This window comes from Lampris incognitus, chromosome 4 (genome assembly GCF_029633865.1).
Source record: "Lampris incognitus isolate fLamInc1 chromosome 4, fLamInc1.hap2, whole genome shotgun sequence".
NCBI lineage: Eukaryota > Metazoa > Chordata > Actinopteri > Lampriformes > Lampridae > Lampris > Lampris incognitus.
In genome coordinates, this window is record NC_079214.1 from 37445478 (window position 1) to 37466651 (window position 21174).

The following is a 21174-nucleotide window of genomic DNA, read 5'->3' on the forward strand; positions in this document are numbered from 1 at the left end:
TGCTCAGTAGGCAAACTGTAGGGGGTTGAGCAGGGGGCCTGTGATTTCCTTCAGGTGGGCCAACATCAGTTTCTCAAAAGATTTCATGATCACAGATGTTAGGGCAATGGGTTTGCAGTCATTTAATCCTGTGATATGGGGTTTCTTAGGGACCGGGATGATAGTTGAGCTCTTGAAGCAGGAGGGGGCTTCACACAGCTCCAGTGATCTGTTGAAGATCAGTATGAAAATGGGGGCCAGCTGGTCAGCACAGACTTTCAGACAGGAGAGTGCACGCCATCTGAGCCCAGTGTCTTCTTGGTCTTCTGTCTCTGGAAGAACTGGAACATGTCCTTAACACAGATCCTGAGTGCAGTGAGGAGGGGAGAGTGGCTGGCAGGGGCTGCAGTTGGTTGTGTGTTGTGGCCGGGGAGGGTGAGGGTGTGAAAGTGTGCTTATTAAATCTGCAGTAAAACCCATTTAGCTTGTCAGCCAGTTGATGGTTCTCTGCAGTGTGGGGGGATGGTCTCCTGTAGATGGCAATGTCTTTCAAATCTATCCAGACTGATGCTGGGTCGTTGGCAGAAAACCTGTCTTTCAACTTTTCAGTGTAGCACATCTTTGCCACTCTGATCTCCTTTGTGAGGGCATTTTGGGCTTGGCCGTACCGGATCCTATCCACTTCTGTAGGCTTTCTCTTTGACCTGAGAAAGCTGCCTGAGTTTTGCTGTGAACCAAGGTTTATTGTTGTTGAAGGTACAGAAAGTTTTGGTAGGCACACACATGTCTTCACAAAAGCTTATGTAAAATATCACAGTGTCAGTAAGTTTGTCCCGGTTCTCTGCATCCTCAAAAACACTCCAATCAGTGCAGTCAAGACAGGCCTGGAGCTACAGTTTTGACTCATTAACTCATTACCTCACAGTTTTAACCACAGGCTTTGTAGATTTTAGTTTCTGCCTGTAGGTTGGGAGGAGGTGAATCAGACAGTGATCAGAGAGACCCAGGGCTGCATGGGGGACAGAGTGATAGGTGTCCTTTAATATTGCGTTGCAATGATCCAGAGTGGTTTTGTCCCTGGTGGGACATTTAACATGTTGTCTGTATTTGGCAGTTCATGGCTGAGGTTTGCTCTGTTAAAATCCCCAAGGATAATGAGAAGGGAGTATTAATATTTGTGCTCCATATTTGTGATTTGATCAGCCAGATGTTTTAACAACTCTTTAAAACAGGACCAGGATGGGCTATAGATGCAGACCAGAATAAATGATTAAATTCCCGTGGTGAATAAAAAGGTTTACAGTCAAGGAAAAAAGATTCTAAGTGAGGGCTACATGATTTCTTCAACGCTGTGACGTCCGTACACCAACCTTCGTTAATGTAGAAGCATATGCCCCCCCTCCCCGTTTTTTTTTTCCCTCGATAGCTCCGTTTCGCGGTCTGCCTGGGGGAGTTGGAACTTTGGCAGTTGAAGTGTACTGATCTAAGCCAGGTTTCAGTGAAGCATATGGTGGTAGATCTGGAAAAGTCCAAATTTTGTCCATTTATGAGTAGTAGTTCGTCCATCTTGTTGGCCAGAGAGCGAACATTTGCCAGGTGGATTGACAAGAGCACAGTTTGAGATCCCTGCTGTCGCAGTTTGACGAAAGCGACAGCTCGCTTTTTCCGTCGGTGTCTCCGCCGGAGCCCGCAAAGAGCACCCCCAGCCAAAAGCTCAGCAAGACTTAAGTTAAAATGTTCAGATGTCAGTAAAAAAGTCTGCTCTGTTTGTCCAGTGGACAGTTGGAGGCTGTGATCAGTGAGTGGGCACTGGAAAGTAAACAAATAAACAAAAACAGAAAAAGTCCAAGAGAGTGCAGAACTGAGGCTACGATCCGGGGCGCCATCTTGTTCATGTTAGCCAAGGTAGGTAGCTGGAAGCTGGATCGAATAAACACCCGTGGAAATATGAGTTGCGTGACATTGTTGAGAAATAAAATAACACTATTTGGTGATGCCACTTTCCCAGCAGTCTTTGGTGTCATAATGAAAAGAAGGCATTTTCCACAGAAATTAAAAGTAATGATGTATAAATGCTGTCCGCAATATCTAGGTCCCAGACTATGCCTCCATTAGGTTATGAAATATACAGCTTGAAATAATAAACGGTCTTGTGAAGTAAGTGCATCGGGCCTGTGCCCAAGCAACAGCACCCCTTGCACCCTCGGAAATTCCGCCCCTGTTTACAATATTAAACAAAGTCACTCCTTATATTAGCGTGTCCAAAAACAGAGTTAATCTTCCATCACAGAAGACCGGATCAGTTCAAAGCTAGAGAGCAAGAGAGAGAGAAAGAGAATGTGTTCAAACGTAGCTGGACTTCAGGTGTGATTTGTGAAGAGAGAGCGTCAAGCTTTTCATCTGAATTCTACCAAGCTCTGAGTAGAAGACATTGATCAGATTGAGATGTGAAGCTGGGTGAGCGAACAGATGAATAAGATAGGAGAGTGAGCTAGTGGATGAGAAAAGCAGGAGGGAGGGACAGACAAGGGCAGAAGATGACGGCTCTTGTTATTAATGTTCTCGATTCTCCAGTAATGCCTCAGACATGGGAGATTAAAAAGAAACCCCTTTATTCCCTAATATTTTCCCCTTCTCTGTGTCCCTGTCTGCTTTGCCTTGACAATAGAACGCATCCTCCACCATTGTATATATATTCTATTCTAGCTGGCTCTTAAAATCATTGACATAGAGCACAGCTCTGAGGTTCATCTTGTCATTATATTAATGTGTGCGTTAAGGTGGAGAAGAGGTTTGTGGATGGTCTTGTGTCCACTGCAAAATTACTCTCTGGAACAGTGCACCTCATGGGTCTTTCATTGTTTTGATACAATACAGATCACTCCACCTTTTTACCATCAGTGCTCTCCTATCCGTGCATGGTAGTACAGATAGGAAACACAATGCCTCAAGTCAAGCCAATTTTATTTGTATAGCCCGATATCACAAATTACAAATTTGCCTCAGAGGGCTTTACAGCAACACAACATCCTGTCATTAGACCCTCACATCAGATGAGGAACAACTCCCTCAGTTCATGTCCAAACTGGTTCCGTTTTTTGGCATGTATTTAAAAGTGCAAAGACAAGGACATGAGAACAGAGTTAATACTTACCTGGACTTGAAGAGAAAGCAGCGGCAATTATAGCCCCCTTTTCCTCGGATCTCTTCCCCATTTCCCAGATCTTCCTGCTGACACCCCATCAGGGCTATTAGTAAGAATGTGATAAAAACATTCAGTAACAGTTTAATTCAAATCAACAATTCTATTTCAAAAATGAATTAACCCATATCTAGATTTCTGGATCAATACTTTTCCAGACAGAAGTTGTTAACAATGATGATGATGATGATGATGATGACAATGACCATGATAGTATTACAGTGTTTGTGTTTTTCACATGGCAAGCGACATTTTGTGACAGATATTTAACATAAAGTATGCATTTACTACAAAAAAAACATCTCTTTATTTTCCTGTCAATAGGGCAGATAAAAAATGATTCTAAACAGGTGCATGTCAAAGTTAATGAATAAATAACAATAAATAAAGCTAATAAATCTGAATTTCTTACAATGTTTTGCAAGAAGTTTTGATTGGATGGGGGTGTAAGCTCTATCATCAACATTGTCTTTCAACATATTTGATTACCCAAACAGTATTATCAATGTGCATAAAATAATGTACAAATTTATCTCAGCTACTCTCACACTGCTTCCTCTGCTTCCATCTCAACCAGTGGCCGTGTTTTCATGCTGTTTGCTAAGTAACACTGGGACCCAGAATGCTGCACACTGCTACAAACTCACCATACAGCCATGGCTCCCCACCTGGAGAGATATCATCCATCTTTTCCTCCCTCGCTCTCTTTTTCTCTTGCTCCCTGCTGTTTGTTTTTCTGATCTGAAGAGCAGCCCACTTTTCCTGTTCTTCCTTTGTAGCAGACCCCAGCGCGCCTTTCTCTCCCGTCCCATGGGTTTTCCCTTCATTCTCTCGGGGCCCACTGGGTATTCTGGGCATTGTAGTTCAGAGTCTCACTCCTGAGGGAGTTGGCAACAACAGCGGTAAAATCAACAGTAGAAAGCGAAGACAAAAAGCAGTCTTCCAACTGGACTGGATCCTGTGGCGATTTGGAAAGGGGTGTTAGATCCAATATATTGGAGCATTAGCTTTTAATAAGTGAGCTCTGTGTGTCTCTTTACCATGTGGAGGCCATATTGACCAGTCACACACTGGTTTTTGCTGAAAACACATGAAGTTGTGAATGTAAGTGTAGATGTTTAGACACACTGACTGAAAACTAAGTCAGTGTCCTAAATTAAGCACTACTGTTGGTGAGTCCAAGCATATATATGTCCAAGTATATGCATGTGTTCTGTAGATGTCAGTATTCAAACTGGTAACATTTTACCGTGGCGGACCGCCACAGTAAAATCTTTTCTGCCACATTGAAGTCCGCCACAATAAAATCTTTTCTGCCACATTGAAAAATAAGGGAAAAAAAACATAACATCACAATATCAATCAGCTGATCCACTTCCTCAATACATACGTGGTTGTTGTTGCTGCACTACATGTTTGTTATTCTACCTGCAGAGCAACCCCCCCCCGCACATATTACAACATTCAGTCAGTTTATTTTACAAGTTAATGGCACAGTTTTTAAGAGAATGAGTTTATTACTCAGATATTTTCCAAGGAAAGAGGAAGGAGACAAAGGTAAACAGGGCAGTGGACAGAATCCCATCATTTCCTAGCAAGGCTTTTATTGTGAAACATTTGCAAAAATGCGTTGCATTTCCACATAGTTTAATTTCCACGGTTCCCATACGGTACTTCAAATGAACTTCATATGATATAAATGCCATCTTTTGGCACTTGTACATTACTGCAAAATACAGTTTGTCTGGGAAGATGAACGCAAACGCCTGAAGTGACTGAAATAGGACAATAACACTTTAATCCAGAACAACAAAGTGTTGAAAATAGCATGATTATATTGTTGAATTTATTCAATTAAAGAGATGGAAATGTACATTAGATGAACTTAAAAAGGTCTATCACAGCATGTCTATAATACATGCTCAAGAAAATCAAAGAAAGTTGAATCAGTTCATCTGGACACAACGTTTATTAAGAGATATATTTCATCACTCATCTAAGTGACCTGCTCAGTCTCAACTGACTGCAAGTATTCCCACCCTTATAAACAAAACAGTGGCATAATGACAGAAAATGATCGGTCTCATATGCAAATTGCCGTGAGCATTAACTAGTTTCAATGGCAATGTGTACTATTCACAGAGGATTGGGGAATAGTCACAGTCACCGCATTGTAAGATGGTGGTAGATCAGGTGAGAGATATCATTATGGAGAAGGATGAAACAATGGTCTCTTATGATGTTACGTCTCTCTTCATGTGTGTTCCTGTTGAAGCAGTGGAGGTAGTCCATATGAAATTATAAAATTACCCCACCCTTAGCAATAGGACCACCCTTAACACTGACCAAGTGTCTCTGCTCCTGAAGCTGTGTCTTAAGTCCACGTACTTCACATATAGGGGAAAAGCCTCTTGAGGCAAATTTGTTATTTGTGATATTGGGCTATACAAATGAAATTGACTTGACTTGGCAGTAGTATAGGCAGAGGCATGGGTGTGCTGTGGGTTCCCCAGTCTCACCTGTAGTGGCTAACTTGTGTATGGAGGAAGTGGAAAAGAGGGCTCTGATGTCCTATCACAGGACACCACCTAGCAATTGATTCAGATTTGTGGATGACACCTGGGTTAAAGTTAAATCTCAGGATGTACCACATTTTACCAACTACGTTAACTTTGTGGACATCCACATTAAGTTCACAAGGAAGGATAGGAAAAATTACAGTTAAGCCTTCTTAGACTTTGAGGTTGGTAGTGGGGGACATTTGATTGTTGATGTTTGCCATGGGACGGCACATGCTGGTCAGTACTTAGGGTTTGACTCTCATCATCCACTGAGACACAAACTAGGAGTCATCAGGACACTGTACCACAGAGCTGAAAATGTCCCCACTGACACTGTGGCCAGGGAGGGGGAGAAATCCCATATGAGGCAGGCCCTGGTTAAATGTGGTTATCCTAACTGGGTGTTTGTCAAAATCAGGAAGACACCCAAATAGTGCACCAGCCAATTGAGGGGAGGAAAAGCAAAGTGGCTGACTAGACATAAAATAGAGGTGATTCCGTATGTGGCAGGGGTGTTGGAAAAGTTGTATTTTCCAAACATTGCGTCTCGGTTGCTTTCAAACCCCAAAACACAATGCACCAGAAATTGATCCACCCCTAGGATTGGGTCCCCTGGCACAAATAGAGCTATATAGTGTATGTTGTTAAGTGCTGGAAGGATTGCTGTGACTTGTACATCGGGGAAACCAAACAGACGCTGTCCAAGAGGATTGCACAACACAGAAGAGCTGACATGTCAGGCTGGGTCTCCGCAGTCTGCACCCATCTATGGGCCATTGGCCACTCTTTCAAGGATGAGGATGTGCACATCCTTGATAGGGAGGAATGCTGATTTGAATGGGGCATCAAAGAGGCCATCTCTGTGAAGAAGGAATGACCATCCCTGAACCGAAAGGGGGGCAGGGGCTGCGTCAAACTGTGACAGCGAGGATTTAGAACGATGCTCCTGTCAATCCACCTGGCGAATGTCTGCTCTCTGGCCAACAAGATGGATGAACTGCTACTCCTAAATGGAAAAAAAAATCAGACTTTTCCAGATCTGCCACCCTGTGTCTCACTGAAACCTGGCTTAGTGAGCATATCACGGACGGTACACATCATCTGCCACAGTTCCGAATCCTCCGGGCAGATCGTGAAACTGAGCTATCAAGAAAAGAAAAAAAAGTGGTTGCATATGCTTCTACATAAATGAAGGTTGGTGTACGGATGTCAGTGTTGAAGAAATCATGCAGCCCTCACTTAGAGACCTCTTTCATTGACTGTAAACCATTTTATTCACTGCAGGAATTTTCATCATTTATTCTGGTCAGTGTCTTTAACCCACCCCAGGCCTGTGTTAAAGAGGCCTGGGGTGGGTCAGCACCTGGCTGATCAAATTATAAACATGGAGTGCAAATATCCAGATTCCCTACTCATTATCCTTGGGGATTTTAACAGAGCAAACCTCAGCCGAAAAAACTGCCAAAATACAGACAGCATGTTAAATGTCCCCCTAGATTCATCTTATTCCAACCTACATGTACAAACTAAAATCTGCAAAGCCTTTGGTTAAAACTGTGAGGAAATGGTGGACCAGTGAATCGAAACTGGAGCTCCAGGCCTACCTCGACTACATTGACTGAAGTGTTTTGATTTTGAGGTATCTATAGACCTGGACGGACTTACTGACACTGTGACATCTTGCTTCAGCCTTTGTGAGGATATGTGTGTACCCACCAAATCTTTCTGTAACTTCAACAACAATAAGCCCTGGTTCACAGAAAAACACAGGCAGCTTTGTCAGGCCAAAGAGGAAGCCTGCTGGAGTAGAGATAGGATCCGGTATAACAAAGCCAGAAATACACTCACAAAGGAGATCAGAGTGGCAAAAAGTCACTACTCTGAAAAGTTGAAAAACTGGTTTTCTGACAACAACCCATCATTTTTCGGTGTGGTAAGATGGCGGCACGAACCCATGTTTGCAGCGGCTTCACCCAGTACTGACTATGCAGTGTCTTTCTCCATGTCTACGTCTAAGTTTGTGTCGTTTGTGAAGTTTTTATTTTGATCTCAGATTTATTTATTTGTTTAATGGCTGGGAGAGCTAGCGTTGGATCACCTGGGAGAGATTGGTCTGCCGCGTCCCGTGGGCCCAAGGACCATGGCCTTGCCTGGACCTGCGCCCTAAAAGGAAGCACCGAGGGCTGTCTGATGGGACGCAGGGAAGGCTAAGCTAACTGCTAGCCCACGCAGACTGGTAATTCCAATAACACCGAGGGCGGTCTGGTGGTGTCGAAAGTGTCTGGCAGGGAGAGCTGACGTTGGATCGGCTGAGGGAGCCTGGTCTGCTGTTTCCAGTGGGCCCAGGGACCATGGCCCTGCCTGGAGCTGCACCCGAAGAGGAAGCATCGAGGGGGAGGTGGTGCGCCCTCGACAGCGGCGCAGGATAAGCTAACTGCTAGCCCATGCAGACCAGCAGTTCCAACAGTCATCCTGGCTGGTGTTCACTCTCTGGACAGTGATTTTTTTGGACTGTGTTGCACTGAGTGGACTGTGTTGTTGACTGTTTGTGTGTTGTTTTTTTTTTTTTTTTGCTTTGTTCTCTCTGTTTTTGTATGTTTTTGGTGGTGTCATTTTTGGAAGTTTTGGATGTGTGTTTTTATCATTTGTGTTGCACTGCTGTGGGCTGGGTGAAACAAAATTTTGTTTCTTTTGTGTATGCAAGTACATGAAAGAAATTACAATAAATTGTTCCTGATTCCTGATTCATCAATCTGAGGAGGTTTGAGACCATCCCCCCACACTGTAGGGAACCATCAACTGGCTGACGACCTAAATGGGTTTTACTGCAGGTTTGAAAAGCAAAGTTTCACACCCCTCACCCTCTTCAACCACAATATACAACCAACTGCACTCCCTGCCAGCCACTCTTCCCTCCCCACTGAGCCGCCGCCTGCACTCAGGATCTGTGTTGAGGATGTGCACCAGCTCTTCCAGAAACAGAAGATCAGGGAGGCACCAGACCTGGATTGCATGTCACCCTCCTGTCTGAAAGTCTGTGCTAACCAGCTGGCCCCCATTTTCAAACTAATTTTCAACAGATCACTGGAGCTGTGTGAAGTCCCCTCCTGCTTCAAGAGCTCTACTATCATCCTGGTCCACAAGAAACCCTGTATGACAGGATTAAATTACTACAAGTCCATTGCCCTAACATCTGTGGTCATGAAATCCCTCGAGAGACTGGTGTTGGCCCAGCTGAAGGAAATCACAGGCCCCCTACTCGACCCCATGCAGTTGCCTACAGAGCAAACAGGTCAATGGATGATGCAGTCAACATGGGCTTGCACGACATCTTCCAACTCTGCAACTCCCCAGGGACATATGCAAGGGTCCTGTTTGTGGACTTCAGCTCAGCATTCAACACCCTCGTCCCAAATATCCTCTACTCCAAATTCACCCAGCTCACTTTACCAGCCCCCATCTGCCAGTGGATTACAAACTTCCTGACAGACAGGAGGCAGCTGGTGAGGCTGGGGAAAATCACATCCATCACCCAGACAATCAGCACTTGTGCCCCCCCCCCCCCCCCCCCCCAGGGAAATGTGCTCTCTCCTGTACTCTTCTTTCTCTACACAAATAACTGCACCTCAGGTGAACCGTCTGTTAAACTCCTGAAGTTTGCAGGCAACAAATCCATCAATGCCCTTATCCGAGATGATAACGAGTCTGTATTTAGACAGGAGGTTGATCAGCTGGCCCTCTGGTGCAGCTATAACAACCTGGAGCTGAACACGCTCAAAACAGTGGAGATGACAGTGGACATTAAGAGGAATCCCCAAACACTTTCCCCCTCACCATGCACAACGTCACAGTGTCTGCAGTGAAAACCTACAGATCTCTGGGTTCCACAATCTCCCAGGACCTAAGGTGGGCATCCAACATAGATACAATCATCAGAAAGGTCCATCAGAAGATGTACCCTCTCTGCTAGCTCAGAAAGTTCATCCTGCCTCAGGTACTGCTGATTCAGTTCTATACTGCAATAATCCAGCCTGTCTTCTGCACATCTATTATTGTCCGGTTTGGTTCGGCCACCAAACAGGACAGGGACAGACTACCATGGACAGTTAAATCTGCAGAGAAAATTATTGGTGCCAACCTGGCCTCCATTCAGGACGTATACGCCTCCAGACTCAGGAAGCAGGCAGGCAACAACACTGCAGACCCACCACACCCTGGTCATAACCTATTCCAACTCCTCCTTTCTGGCAGGCGCTATCGCATACTTTACCCCAAAACAACCAGATATAAAAAAGTTTTTCTGTGGGCTGTCATTCAAATGAGCGCTTAACACTGTAAAATAAATCCAACTATTTTGCATATGCTATACTGTACTGTATGTTGTACGTATAATGGTACACTCTGTAATGTCCATCTACGTCAGGCATGTATTTAAGTAACCTGCTAACAAATATTTCAGCATCTCTGATATATCCTCTAAACCATTGCACTTTATCACCTCTTATCTCGCCTGTATAAGTCAATCCTTGTGTATATATCTGAAGACTGTTGTGTTGTAGTATTTTTATTCTATGTTAAGTACACTGAGAGAGCCACGAAACTGGAGTCAAGTTCCATGTAGTGCAAACCTACATGGTCAATAAACATGATTCTGATTCTGATTTTGCTGCCTTATCTGAGTCAACCATAGATCTGAGTCGTGCATGCGGACTGTTGACTAAGATCGGGCACTGACAGAGCAGTGTTGGTCGAGCAAGCTAGAGAGTGAATGAAGAGAGGGAGTGGCGATAGTGAGAACAAATGTTTTTTTACGAACGTTTTGAATCACCACAACCACGAAAGGTTCTTCATCATACATTCATAACTGCTCAAAAAATGTTTAGGCTGATAGGTCCAGTAGTTTGCGAGATTAGCTGTGGACAGAGACACACACACACACACACACACACAGACAAACACACACACAAACATGCTCGTGACCAACCGATGATATTTATCTGTTAGATCATGATGATAGATTCAGTCAGAGCCTGTTTATTGTCTATTTTATTTGTTTTTTAAATATTATCAATTGTTATTTAATGTACAGTAGATGTGCATTATGATCTGTTATGTTAGTGTATTGTTATGAGTAGTGTGAATGTGTATTCTTGTACTGTGACCGTGTAAACTATGTGGATCCCATGAAGAATTACCGCTGCTATGCAGATGCTAATGGGGATCTTGGCTAAACAAACAAACAAACAAAAAACGAACAAACAAGCAGAACATCTACTCTAGTTGTTCACGTGAGTCTTATACAAGTGGAGCCAGCCGAACAGTTCTTTTCACCTGCTGGCAGGTTTCTCCAATAGAACATATTACATGCAGAGTCCTCCGCTGTTTTCCCTAGATCCAACAGCCGCTGTAAAGGAACCAATCACCTGTAAGACTCACTAGTTTTAATGGTGAGCCCTCTGCCAGCTGTAAGTGCTGGCAGGGATATTATTGCCCTGCCAAAAATATACCATTTATAGGATGAACACCTCAACAAACAAAAGACAAGTTGTAATGTTTGTTACAGTTAGGTTGAGATGCCTCTGCCATCAGTTCAGCTAAGCACTTTAAAATCTGTGAATAGATGTTTAGAATGTATATTTGACTGATTTACTACATACAAATTGACATATGATACATCAAACATAGCTTAGCAATTGGCTCCAGTCCATCCAACACTGGTCCAACACTTCACTAAGAGCAACAGAGAGCAGCATTCACTGTTTCCATCAAAATGTAGCACAAACTTTAGGTCAACCTTTGAAAAGTCAGTAAAAGCAAAATGTAAACATCACTACACCACTCTCCTCTGCCTCCTTCTCTTATTTAATCTCTTTCTTTTTCTCGCTTCTCTCCTTATTTCTTTCTCTTGATCCCATCTCTGCTCTCGGGTTGCATCATGCTCAATTTTCACGCATTCTCTTTCCAACCTTTTTTTCTTTCCTTTTCCCCCATTTTCCATCTTTTCTCATTTTCTATCTCTCTCTCTTTCCCCCTCATCCTTACCCTCCTTTGTTTCTCATGCTCTAATCCTCACATCCCTTCTCTCTCTCTCTCTCTTTCTCTCTCTCTCTCTCTCTCTCTCTCTCTCTCTCTCTCTCTCTCTCTCTCTCTCTCTCTCGCTCTATCTATCTCGCTCTCTCTATCTCGCTCTCTCTCTCTCTCTCTCTCTCTCTCTCTCTCTCTCTCTCTCTCTCTCTCTCTCTCTCTCTCTCTCTCTCTCTCTCTCTCTCTCTCTCTCTCTCCAGCTCCAATCCTTTCTGCAGGTAAACGTCTCCCAGGTGAGAGTAAATGAATGTCCTGGCATGGGCTGCGCTGGTACCGGGGGCTGCAACAATGTCCTGAACATCCGTGACTTGCCCACTGTGGTGGATTGTGGATCCATGAGTCTCGTATCTGTAACTGTGGAGTCCACAGCTGTGTGCTCCTGCTCTGGAAGAGAGCACGCTCACCAGCCCTGTGCTGCCTACCCCAGGAACCCCTGTTTCAATGGTGGCGTGTGTGTGGACACTCAGAATGGGTACAGGTGAGTGTGAAAGAATGGAAAAAAGAGAAATTTAAAATCTTATCCCAACCCAAACATAGCCAGAGGGGTAAACAATTATTTTTGCCAGCCTTAACCAAAGCAAAGTTAGACTGATCACTGATAGTTTTCTTATAATATATTGCAAAGTACTTACCAACATAACTTTTGAATGAGCTCATAAGCAATAAGCAGTTAAGCAATAAAATGAATTCCCCCACATGATAAGGTCCAGATGGGTCTGGCTATCCAGCTAGTGTATAACGACTGAATGAATGTAAATTTATGAATAAATGAATATAGTGATGTAATATTCTGAAACAGTTTCCTTAGAAATAAATGTTTGTGTGGCTGCACAAATTGTATTATTGATATTACAGCTCTGGTTTGCTTTTACTGAAAAATAGCTATAAGTGCAACACACTTTATGTACATGTGCCCAATGAGTGTTTGCCCACCTCACACACAAACAATAACTCAAAACTGGTCCAGTGGCTGTTTATACATTACATTACATTACAATCATTTGGCCACGCTTTTATCCAAAGTGAATTACAATAAATGTACTTAACATAGGAAATCAGGAGAACTACTAGTCATCAGGGGTCATAAGTGCATCTTCTCCCTAAACAAGCATCTAAGAGCAAAACCAGTGCTAAAGTAAAAGCTCAAGAAAGAGTTGCTTTGTTTTTTTGTTTTTTTTAAATGAGTGAATACAATAAGTGCTAACAGAAAGTAACAGGGTAGTAGTTCTTGAAGAGGTGAGTTTTCAACCTGCGCCGGAAGATGGGCAGTGACTCCGCTGTCCTGACATCAGTGGGGAGTTCATTCCACCACTGTGAGGCCAGGACAGGAAAGAGCCGTGACCGGGTCGATCGGCAGCAGGGGCCTCTGCGCGACGGGGCAACCAGGCGTCCCGAGGCAGCAGAGCGAAGTGGTCGGGCGGGGCTTGTAGGGCTTAACCATGGCCCGGAGATAAGAAGGAGCTGTTCCTTTCACTGCCCTGTAGGCTAGCACCAGAGTCTTAAACTGGATGCGAGCAGCTACTGGTAGCCAGTGTAGGGACATGAGAAGGGGAGTTGTGTGGGAGAACTTAGGGCAGTTGAACACCAGACGAGCTGCAGCTTTCTGAACAAGCTCCAGAGGTCTGATGGCCGATGCCAGGGTATCAGCAAGGAGGGAGTTGCCGTAGTCCAGCCAGGAGTTGACCAGAGCCTGGATGAGTATCCAAAGGAGTTGAATCAAGTGCAACTGGACTTGGTATATATCCGTGAAGACGTTTCGCCTCTCATCCAAGAGGCTTCCTCAGTTCGTGCCTTTCTGACTAGACCAAGCTAGTCTGACTGGCTGGTGATGAGACTCAGTATTTATCCTCTAGGAGCCGTTGTCAGAGCTATAGATGTCCATGGCTCTTTGTGTCCCGATGTTTACCAACGCCCGTCGCTGACAGCGCCATAGATATGAGTGGCTCTTTTGTGTACCGATGTTTGGCCGCACCCGTCGTTATCAGAGCTATTGATATGCGTGGCTCTACTGTGCTCCGATGTCCAGCCGCGCCCGTCGCCATCGGAGCTATTGATTTGCATTTGTTTAGCAGCGACGGTAGTTGGGGGTGTTAGTTTCGACTTCATTATTCAGTGGTCATGAGAGTCATTGGAGCCGTTAGTGACTGACTGTTGTTCTTGGAGGCTAGGCTTCTTGAGTCTCCTGGGTAGAGATGAATGAGAACATTCACAGACGAGCCTGGATGAGCCCTTGTGCCATCTCATCAGTGAGGAATGGGCAAATCCTCTTGATGTTATAGAGAAGAAATCTGCAGGAGCAAACAACCGATGCAACATTTGCAGCAAATGACAGTTGGTCGTCCAGGATCACACCCAGGTTCCTTGCAGTCCAAGTTGATGTCACCACAGTGTTGTCAATGGTGATGGCTAGGTCTCGGTGCGGGCAACCTTTCCCTGGGAGGAACATCAGCTCTGTCTTGTCCAGATTGAGCTTCAGATGGTGTGTCGCCATCCACTCCGAGCTGTCAGTCAAGCACACAGCAATGCATGTCTCTACTTGTGTGTCAGAGGGAGGAAAGGACAAGATCAGCTGGGTGTCATCAGCATAACAATGTCATGCGAGCGAATAACAGAACCCAGGGATATCATGTACAGGGAGAAATGGAGAGGACCTAGAATCAAACTGTATGGAATGCCTGTAGTCAGTCTGCGAGACTCCGACACAGATCCCCTCCATGTCACCTGGTAGGAGCAACCCGTCAGGTAGGATGCAAACATTGAGAGTGCAGAGCCTGTGACACCCAGCCTCTCGAGGGTAGAGAGGAGGATCTGGTGGTTCACTGTGTCAAACGCAGCAGACAGGTCCAGGAGTATCAGGACAGAGGAGAGAGAGTTTGCTCTCACAGCGTGCAGCGATTCTGTCACTGCAAGGAGGGCCATCTCTGTCGAGTGACCCACCCTGAACCCAGAGTGGTTGGGGTCCAGGATGTCGTTCTGGTGGCGGTACAAAGTTGGTTAAAGACAGCACGTTCGAGAGTTTTGGATTGAAAAGGTAGAAGGGAAAATGGTCTGTCGTTTTTGATGTCAGAGGGGTTAAGTGATGGTTTCTTGAGAAGGGGGGTAACTCTAGCAGTCTTGAAGGCAGATGGAAAGCATCCTGCCTGGAGGAAGGTGTTGATAAGGTGGGTTAGAAAGGGGAGGAGTTCAGGTGCTATAGACTGAAGAAGAGGAGAGGGGACCGGTTTAAGGGAGCATGTGGTGGGGCGACTGGATGTGATGAGGTTGAGGACTTTGTCGGGGGAGAGGGGAACAAGGTGGGATGGGGTGGGATGTGGAGAGGTGAGGGAGGGTGCAGAGGGTGGGCTAGTGCAAGGAGCGCTAACTGGGTGGTGAGAAAATGAGGATCTGATGTTGTTTACCTTCTTGTCAAAGAAGTTAGCGAAGTCATCAACCTCTCAAGCGGCGCCCTGGGGCATCCGGGGAGTGTAGTGGTTTATTCCATTGCCTACCATTATGGGGATCACCGGTTCGAATCCCCGTGTTACCACTGGCTTGGTCGGACGTTCCTGCAGACACAATAGGCGGCGTCTGCGGGGGGGAAGCCAGATGTGGGTATGTGTCCTGATCGCTGCACTAGCGCCTCCTCTGGTCGGTCAGGGCGCCTGTTCAGGGGGAAGGGGGAACTGAGGGGAATATCATGATCCTCCCATGCTCTACGTCCCTCTGGTGAAACTCCTCACTGTCAGGTGAAAATAAGTGGCTGGTGACTCCACATGTATCGTAGGAGACGTGGTAGGCTGCAGCCCTCCCCGGATCAGCAGAGGGGTGAAGCAGCGACCGGACAGAGAGCATGGTGATTGGCCAGGTAGAATTGGAGTGAAAAAGGGGGGGGGTGTCCAGTTGCTGTCAGCAAATCAGCCATCACCTTGACTTGAGTCTATTTCACAAAGAAATAGGTACAACACACAATATTTAATCTCTCCTGCACAGAATGCTCTACTAATGTTTTATATATTTTTTATATACATGAAGGGGTGTACTTGGTCTGCAGCAATATTTAGGTAGGTTGCACGTAATGATAACAGATACAGCCATGAAACAGCTTTTGTATTGCTCAGAATACTCCCTTCTCTGTGACACAGTCTCTTGTTTTGTCAGTTTTTGCTGTATGGCTGTATCCGTGACATACCTTTGCTCTTTTTCTCATAATAGGCTATATTATTCATTGGGTGCTCACACATGTAATAAAGACAGAAGCAAACATTGAGAAAAATAGTGACTGTGTCCAAGAGAAGGGAATATTCTGAGCAATACAAAAGTTGTTTCATGGCTGTATTTATCATTGCACACCTTTCCTCTTCTTGTCATAACACTTTTGTATTGCTCAGAATACTCCCTTCTCTGTGACACAGTCTCTTGTTTTGTCAGTTTTTGCTGTATGGCTGTATCCGTGACATACCTTTGCTCTTTTTCTCATATTAGGCTATGTTATTCATTGGGTGCCTTATACACATGTAAAAATTACACAAGCAAAAACAGAAAACTAGTGACTGTGTCCCAGAGAAGGGAGTATTTTGAGCGATACAGTAGTTGTTTCATGGCTGTATCTGGCATACCTTTGCCTTTTTTTTCTCATAATAGGCTACATAATGAATTGGGTGATTTACTATACATTTACTAAAAACGCAAGTCAAAACTGGAAGAAAAAAAAATTGTCAGGCATTGATTTGCTTTTAATGAAGGGCAGTGAAGTAGTTTCATGTGTGTAGGTGATGACATTTCAATTTAGCCATTTTGCCTTTCCTCTTTATTCATATTTTCCCTTCTTTTGTAGTTCACAGATGGCCTCTTAGCTATGGGCAGCCAGACATCTCCCCATTAACAACAATGGAAACCGACTTTTTTTTAAACTTAATGTATCAGCACAAGTGAGACTCAAACATGCTTGCAATCATCAGCTAATTTAGAATATGTCATTATTTTAACCCTATGACTTGCCGAAAGGAAAAAAGATATTTTATCGCAAAGTCTGAATCTCCAATATAAAAACAACTTTACCGCAGTGCTCTCCCTCCTGCTTGTCGGTGCATGGAGAGCTGTCTTTTCCCCCAACTCTGCTCCTCACTGGACTGTTATAGTGTGTAACCTTTGTTTCCGCTTTCTCACAGCAGTAAGCTTTATTTGTTCCCAGCCTTCATCCCCTCATGGAGAATTTTTAGAATATACAAAAATAGAGAATTTATATATTAGAGAGTGGGGGGAAAAATTGATTCTTAGATACATTGAGATTCTCTCTTAAAAGGTTGTCTTGATGAAGAAAACTCAATAATCGGAAATTTAAAGCTCAATTCTTGACTGGGCTGTACGCTCTTTACAGCTGCCGCTGAACCAACTGGATGGTGAAACGTAACGGATGTAAAACATGTGCGTCCTGTGTACGTTCTAAGCTAGGCTACTTCTTTAGTTTTGTTGAGGATGGCTGAGTGCGAGCAACCTAAATTGGATAAAATCCGACCGGCACCCTCTGAGCATATGGAAGCATTTTGGCTTCTATGAAGTTGGAGGGAAGAGCCACACTGTATGCAAGTTGTGTCTAACTAAAATACAATATTTTGGGAACACAAAAAATATGTTAAAGCGCATTTCACTTCAAAAACTACATCCAGGGATGTAGGGTAGCACTCACCAATTTGAGAAAGGACAGGGACAGTGCCTCATTTTCACCAATTTATTTTGGCCAGCAAACATGCTAACGTTTCGGCCTACTGCTACAGGCCTTCATCAGAAAGCGTTACTTTTGTATGAGAGCTGGTACAGAATTCTATGTTTGTTTTTGTATGAAAGCTGTTTTTGAATTTAATATACAGCAAAATGTTTTGTTTTTGTTTTTTTCTGAGGGATTCTGAGATCATTGCCCGTAACATGAGGATTTCGGATGGAGTCTTTATTACTTATTTGTGAATGAGGTCAGCTTTTTATGTTATCAAGTGATTGCTGAAGTCTTGTTGAAGCCCATGTTAATTTACAACAAGGATGCTGCTACAGGCACACTTTTGTTTCTTTCTTGTTGGTTCTTTGCAATGCTGGGAAACATGACCTTTCAGTTGACACATCTCTTCTATTTGTTACTGTATTTATAAAAGATAATGGAAGTAAATGCATCTGTTTATTTTGATTATAGATCATTACAAATATGGTATGTTTTAAAATAGCAAGTAGTCACAGTGAGAAAAAGTAAATCATGTATAGAAATCAAAAATGTTGATGCGTCAATATGCACCAGTAATCGTTTTATAATCGCATCGTAACCCTTTGAATCGAAATCAAATCGTGAGGTGCCTAGAGAGTCCCGCTCCTTATACATATATACATATATATACATATATATATATATATATATACATACATATATATATATATATATATATATATATATATATATATATATACACTACCGTTCAAAAGTTTGGGATCACCCAAACAATTTTGTGTTTTCCATGAAAAGTCACACTTATTCACCACCATATGTTGTGAAATGAATAGAAAATAGAGTCAAGACATTGACAAGGTTAGAAATAATGATTTGTATTTGAAATAAGATTTTTTTTACATCAAACTTTGCTTTCGTCAAAGAATCCTCCATTTGCAGCAATTACAGCATTGCAGACCTTTGGCATTCTAGCTGTTAATTTGTTGAGGTAATCTGGAGAAATTGCACCCCACGCTTCCAGAAGCAGCTCCCACAAGTTGGATTGGTTGGATGGGCACTTCTTGCGTACCATACGGTCAAGCTGCTCCCACAACAGCTCAATGGGGTTCAGATCTGGTGACTGCGCTGGCCACTCCATTACCGATAGAATACCAGCTGCCTGCTTCTGCTCTAAATAGTTCTTGCACAATTTGGAGGTGTGTTTAGGGTCATTGTCCTGTTGTAGGATGAAATTGGCTCCAATCAAGCGCTGTCCACTGGGTATGGCATGGCGTTTCAAAATGGAGTGATAGCCTTCCTTATTCAGAATCCCTTTTACCCCTGTACAAATCTCCCACCTTACCAGCACCAAAGCAACCCCAGACCATCACATTACCTCCACCATGCTTAACAGATGGCGTCAGGCATTCTTCCAGCATCTTTTCATTTGTTCTGCGTCTCACAAACGTTCTTCTTTGTGATCCAAACACCTCAAACTTGGATTCATCCGTCCACAACACTTTTTTCCAGTCTTCCTCTGTCCAATGTCTGTGTTCTTTTGCCCATCTTAATCTTTTTCTTTTATTGGTCAGTCTCAGATATGGCTTTTTCTTTGCCACTCTGCCCTGAAGCCCAGAATCCCGCAGCCGCCTCTTCACTGTAGATGTTGACGCTGGTGTTTTGCGGGTACTATTTAATGAAGATGCCAGTTGGGGACCTGTGAGGCGTCTGTTTCTCAAACTAGAGACTCTAATGTACTTATCTTCTTGCTCAGTTGTGCAACGCGGCCTCCCACTTCTTTTTCTACTCTGGTTAGAGCCTGTTTGTGCTGTCCTCTGAAGGGAGTAGTACACACCGGTGTAGGAAATCTTCAATTTCTTAGCAATTTCTCGCATGGAATAGCCTTCATTTCTAAGAACAAGAATAGACTGTCGAGTTTCAGATGAAAGTTCTCTTTTTCTGGCCATTTTGAGCGTTTAATTGACCCCACAAATGTGATGCTCCAGAAACTCAATCTGCTCAAAGGAAGGTCAGTTTTGTAGCTTCTGTATCGAGCTAAACTGTTTTCAGATGTGTGAACATGATTGCACAAGGGTTTTCTAATCATCAATTAGCCTTCTGAGCCAATGAGCAAACACATTGTACCATTAGAACACTGGAGTGATAGTTGCTTGAAATGGGCCTCTATACACCTATGTAGATATTGCACCAAAAACCAGACATTTGCAGCTAGAATAGTCATTTACCACATTAGCAATGTATAGAGTGTATTTCTTTAAAGTTAAGACTAGTTTAAAGTTATCTTCATTGAACAGTACAGTGCTTTTCCTTCAAAAATATGGACATTTCAATGTGATCCCAAACTTTTGAACGGTAGTGTATATATATAAATAACTTTGTTAAAAGAAACACTCAATGGTAGGGAAAGTGCTCAACAAATAAGGAGCAAAATAATCCAGTGAGTCAAGTAAATTCTTTATGAGACAGTACAAGCCTGTTCCATGCCATCATATATACACTACTATATGGACAAAAGTATTAGGACACCTGGCCATTACACCTACAGGAGCTTTTATGACAGTCCATTCTAAGGCATTAATATGGAATTGGTCCTGCCTTTGCAGCTATAACAGCTTCCACTCTTCTGGGAAGGCTTACCACAAGATTTTGGAGTGTGTCTGGGAATTTTTGCCCATTCATCCAGAAGAGCATTTGTGATGTCAGGCAGTGATGTTGGACGAGAAGACCTGGCTCACAATCTCTGTTCTAGTTCATCCCAAAGGTGTTTGATGGGGTTGAGGTCAGGGCTCTGTGCGGGCCAGTCAAGTTCTTCCACACCAAACTCACCCAACCATGTCTTAATGGACCTTGCTTTGTGCACTGGGGCACAGTCATGCTGGAACAGAAAAGAGCCCTCCCCAAATGGTTCCCACAAAGTTGGAAGCGTAGAATTGTCCAAAATATATTGGTGTGCTGAAGCATTAAGATTTCCCTTCACTGTAACTGAGGGGCCTAGTCCATCCCCTGAAAAACAACCCCATACCATTATCCCTCCTCCGCCAAACTTTACAGTTGGCATAATGCAGTCAGGCAGGTAACATTCCCCTGGCATCTGCCAAACCCAGACTCATCCATCAGACTGCCAGACAGAGAAGCGTGATTCGTCACTCCACAGAACACGTTTCCACTGCTCCGGAGTCCAGTGGCAGCGTGCTTTACACCACTCCATCTGACGCTTGTCATTGTGCTTGGTGATGTAAGGCTTGCATGCAGCTGCTCGGCCATGGAAACCCATTCCATGAAGCTCCCGGCACACAGTTTTTTGTGCTGATGTTAATGCCAGAGGAAGTTTGGAACTCTGCAGTTGTTGAGTCAACAGAGCGTTGGCGACTTTTACGCACTATGCACCTCAGCACTCGTTGACCCCGCTGTGTGACTTTACGTGGTCTGCCACTTCGTGGCTGAATTGCTGTTGTTCCTAAACACCCCGGCCGGATCATTAAAGCCGGGATCCCACTTCTGACACCAATGCAGTGAAGTCGGGAGGCAGCCCGGCTGGACCGCCACAGCCGGGATGCGAACTCGGATCTCCCACACCGCGGGCGACAACGTTAACCACTCAACTAAAGGGTCCGACCCGTTCGCCAAGGGCTACCGAGCCTATTCATCCGTGATTGTTA

At 44.1% G+C, this 21174-nt stretch overlaps 1 protein-coding gene across 1 annotated transcript in view; it reads left to right on the forward strand.

Annotated features, from left to right (window-relative positions):
• si:ch211-186j3.6 (neural-cadherin) overlaps nt 1-21174 on the forward strand; it is a 666499-nt gene that overhangs the window by 451076 nt on the left and 194249 nt on the right. Inside the window, 1 exon segment of the mRNA XM_056278708.1 lies at nt 12027-12304. Within this exon segment, the coding sequence (XP_056134683.1) occupies nt 12027-12304 (278 nt within the window).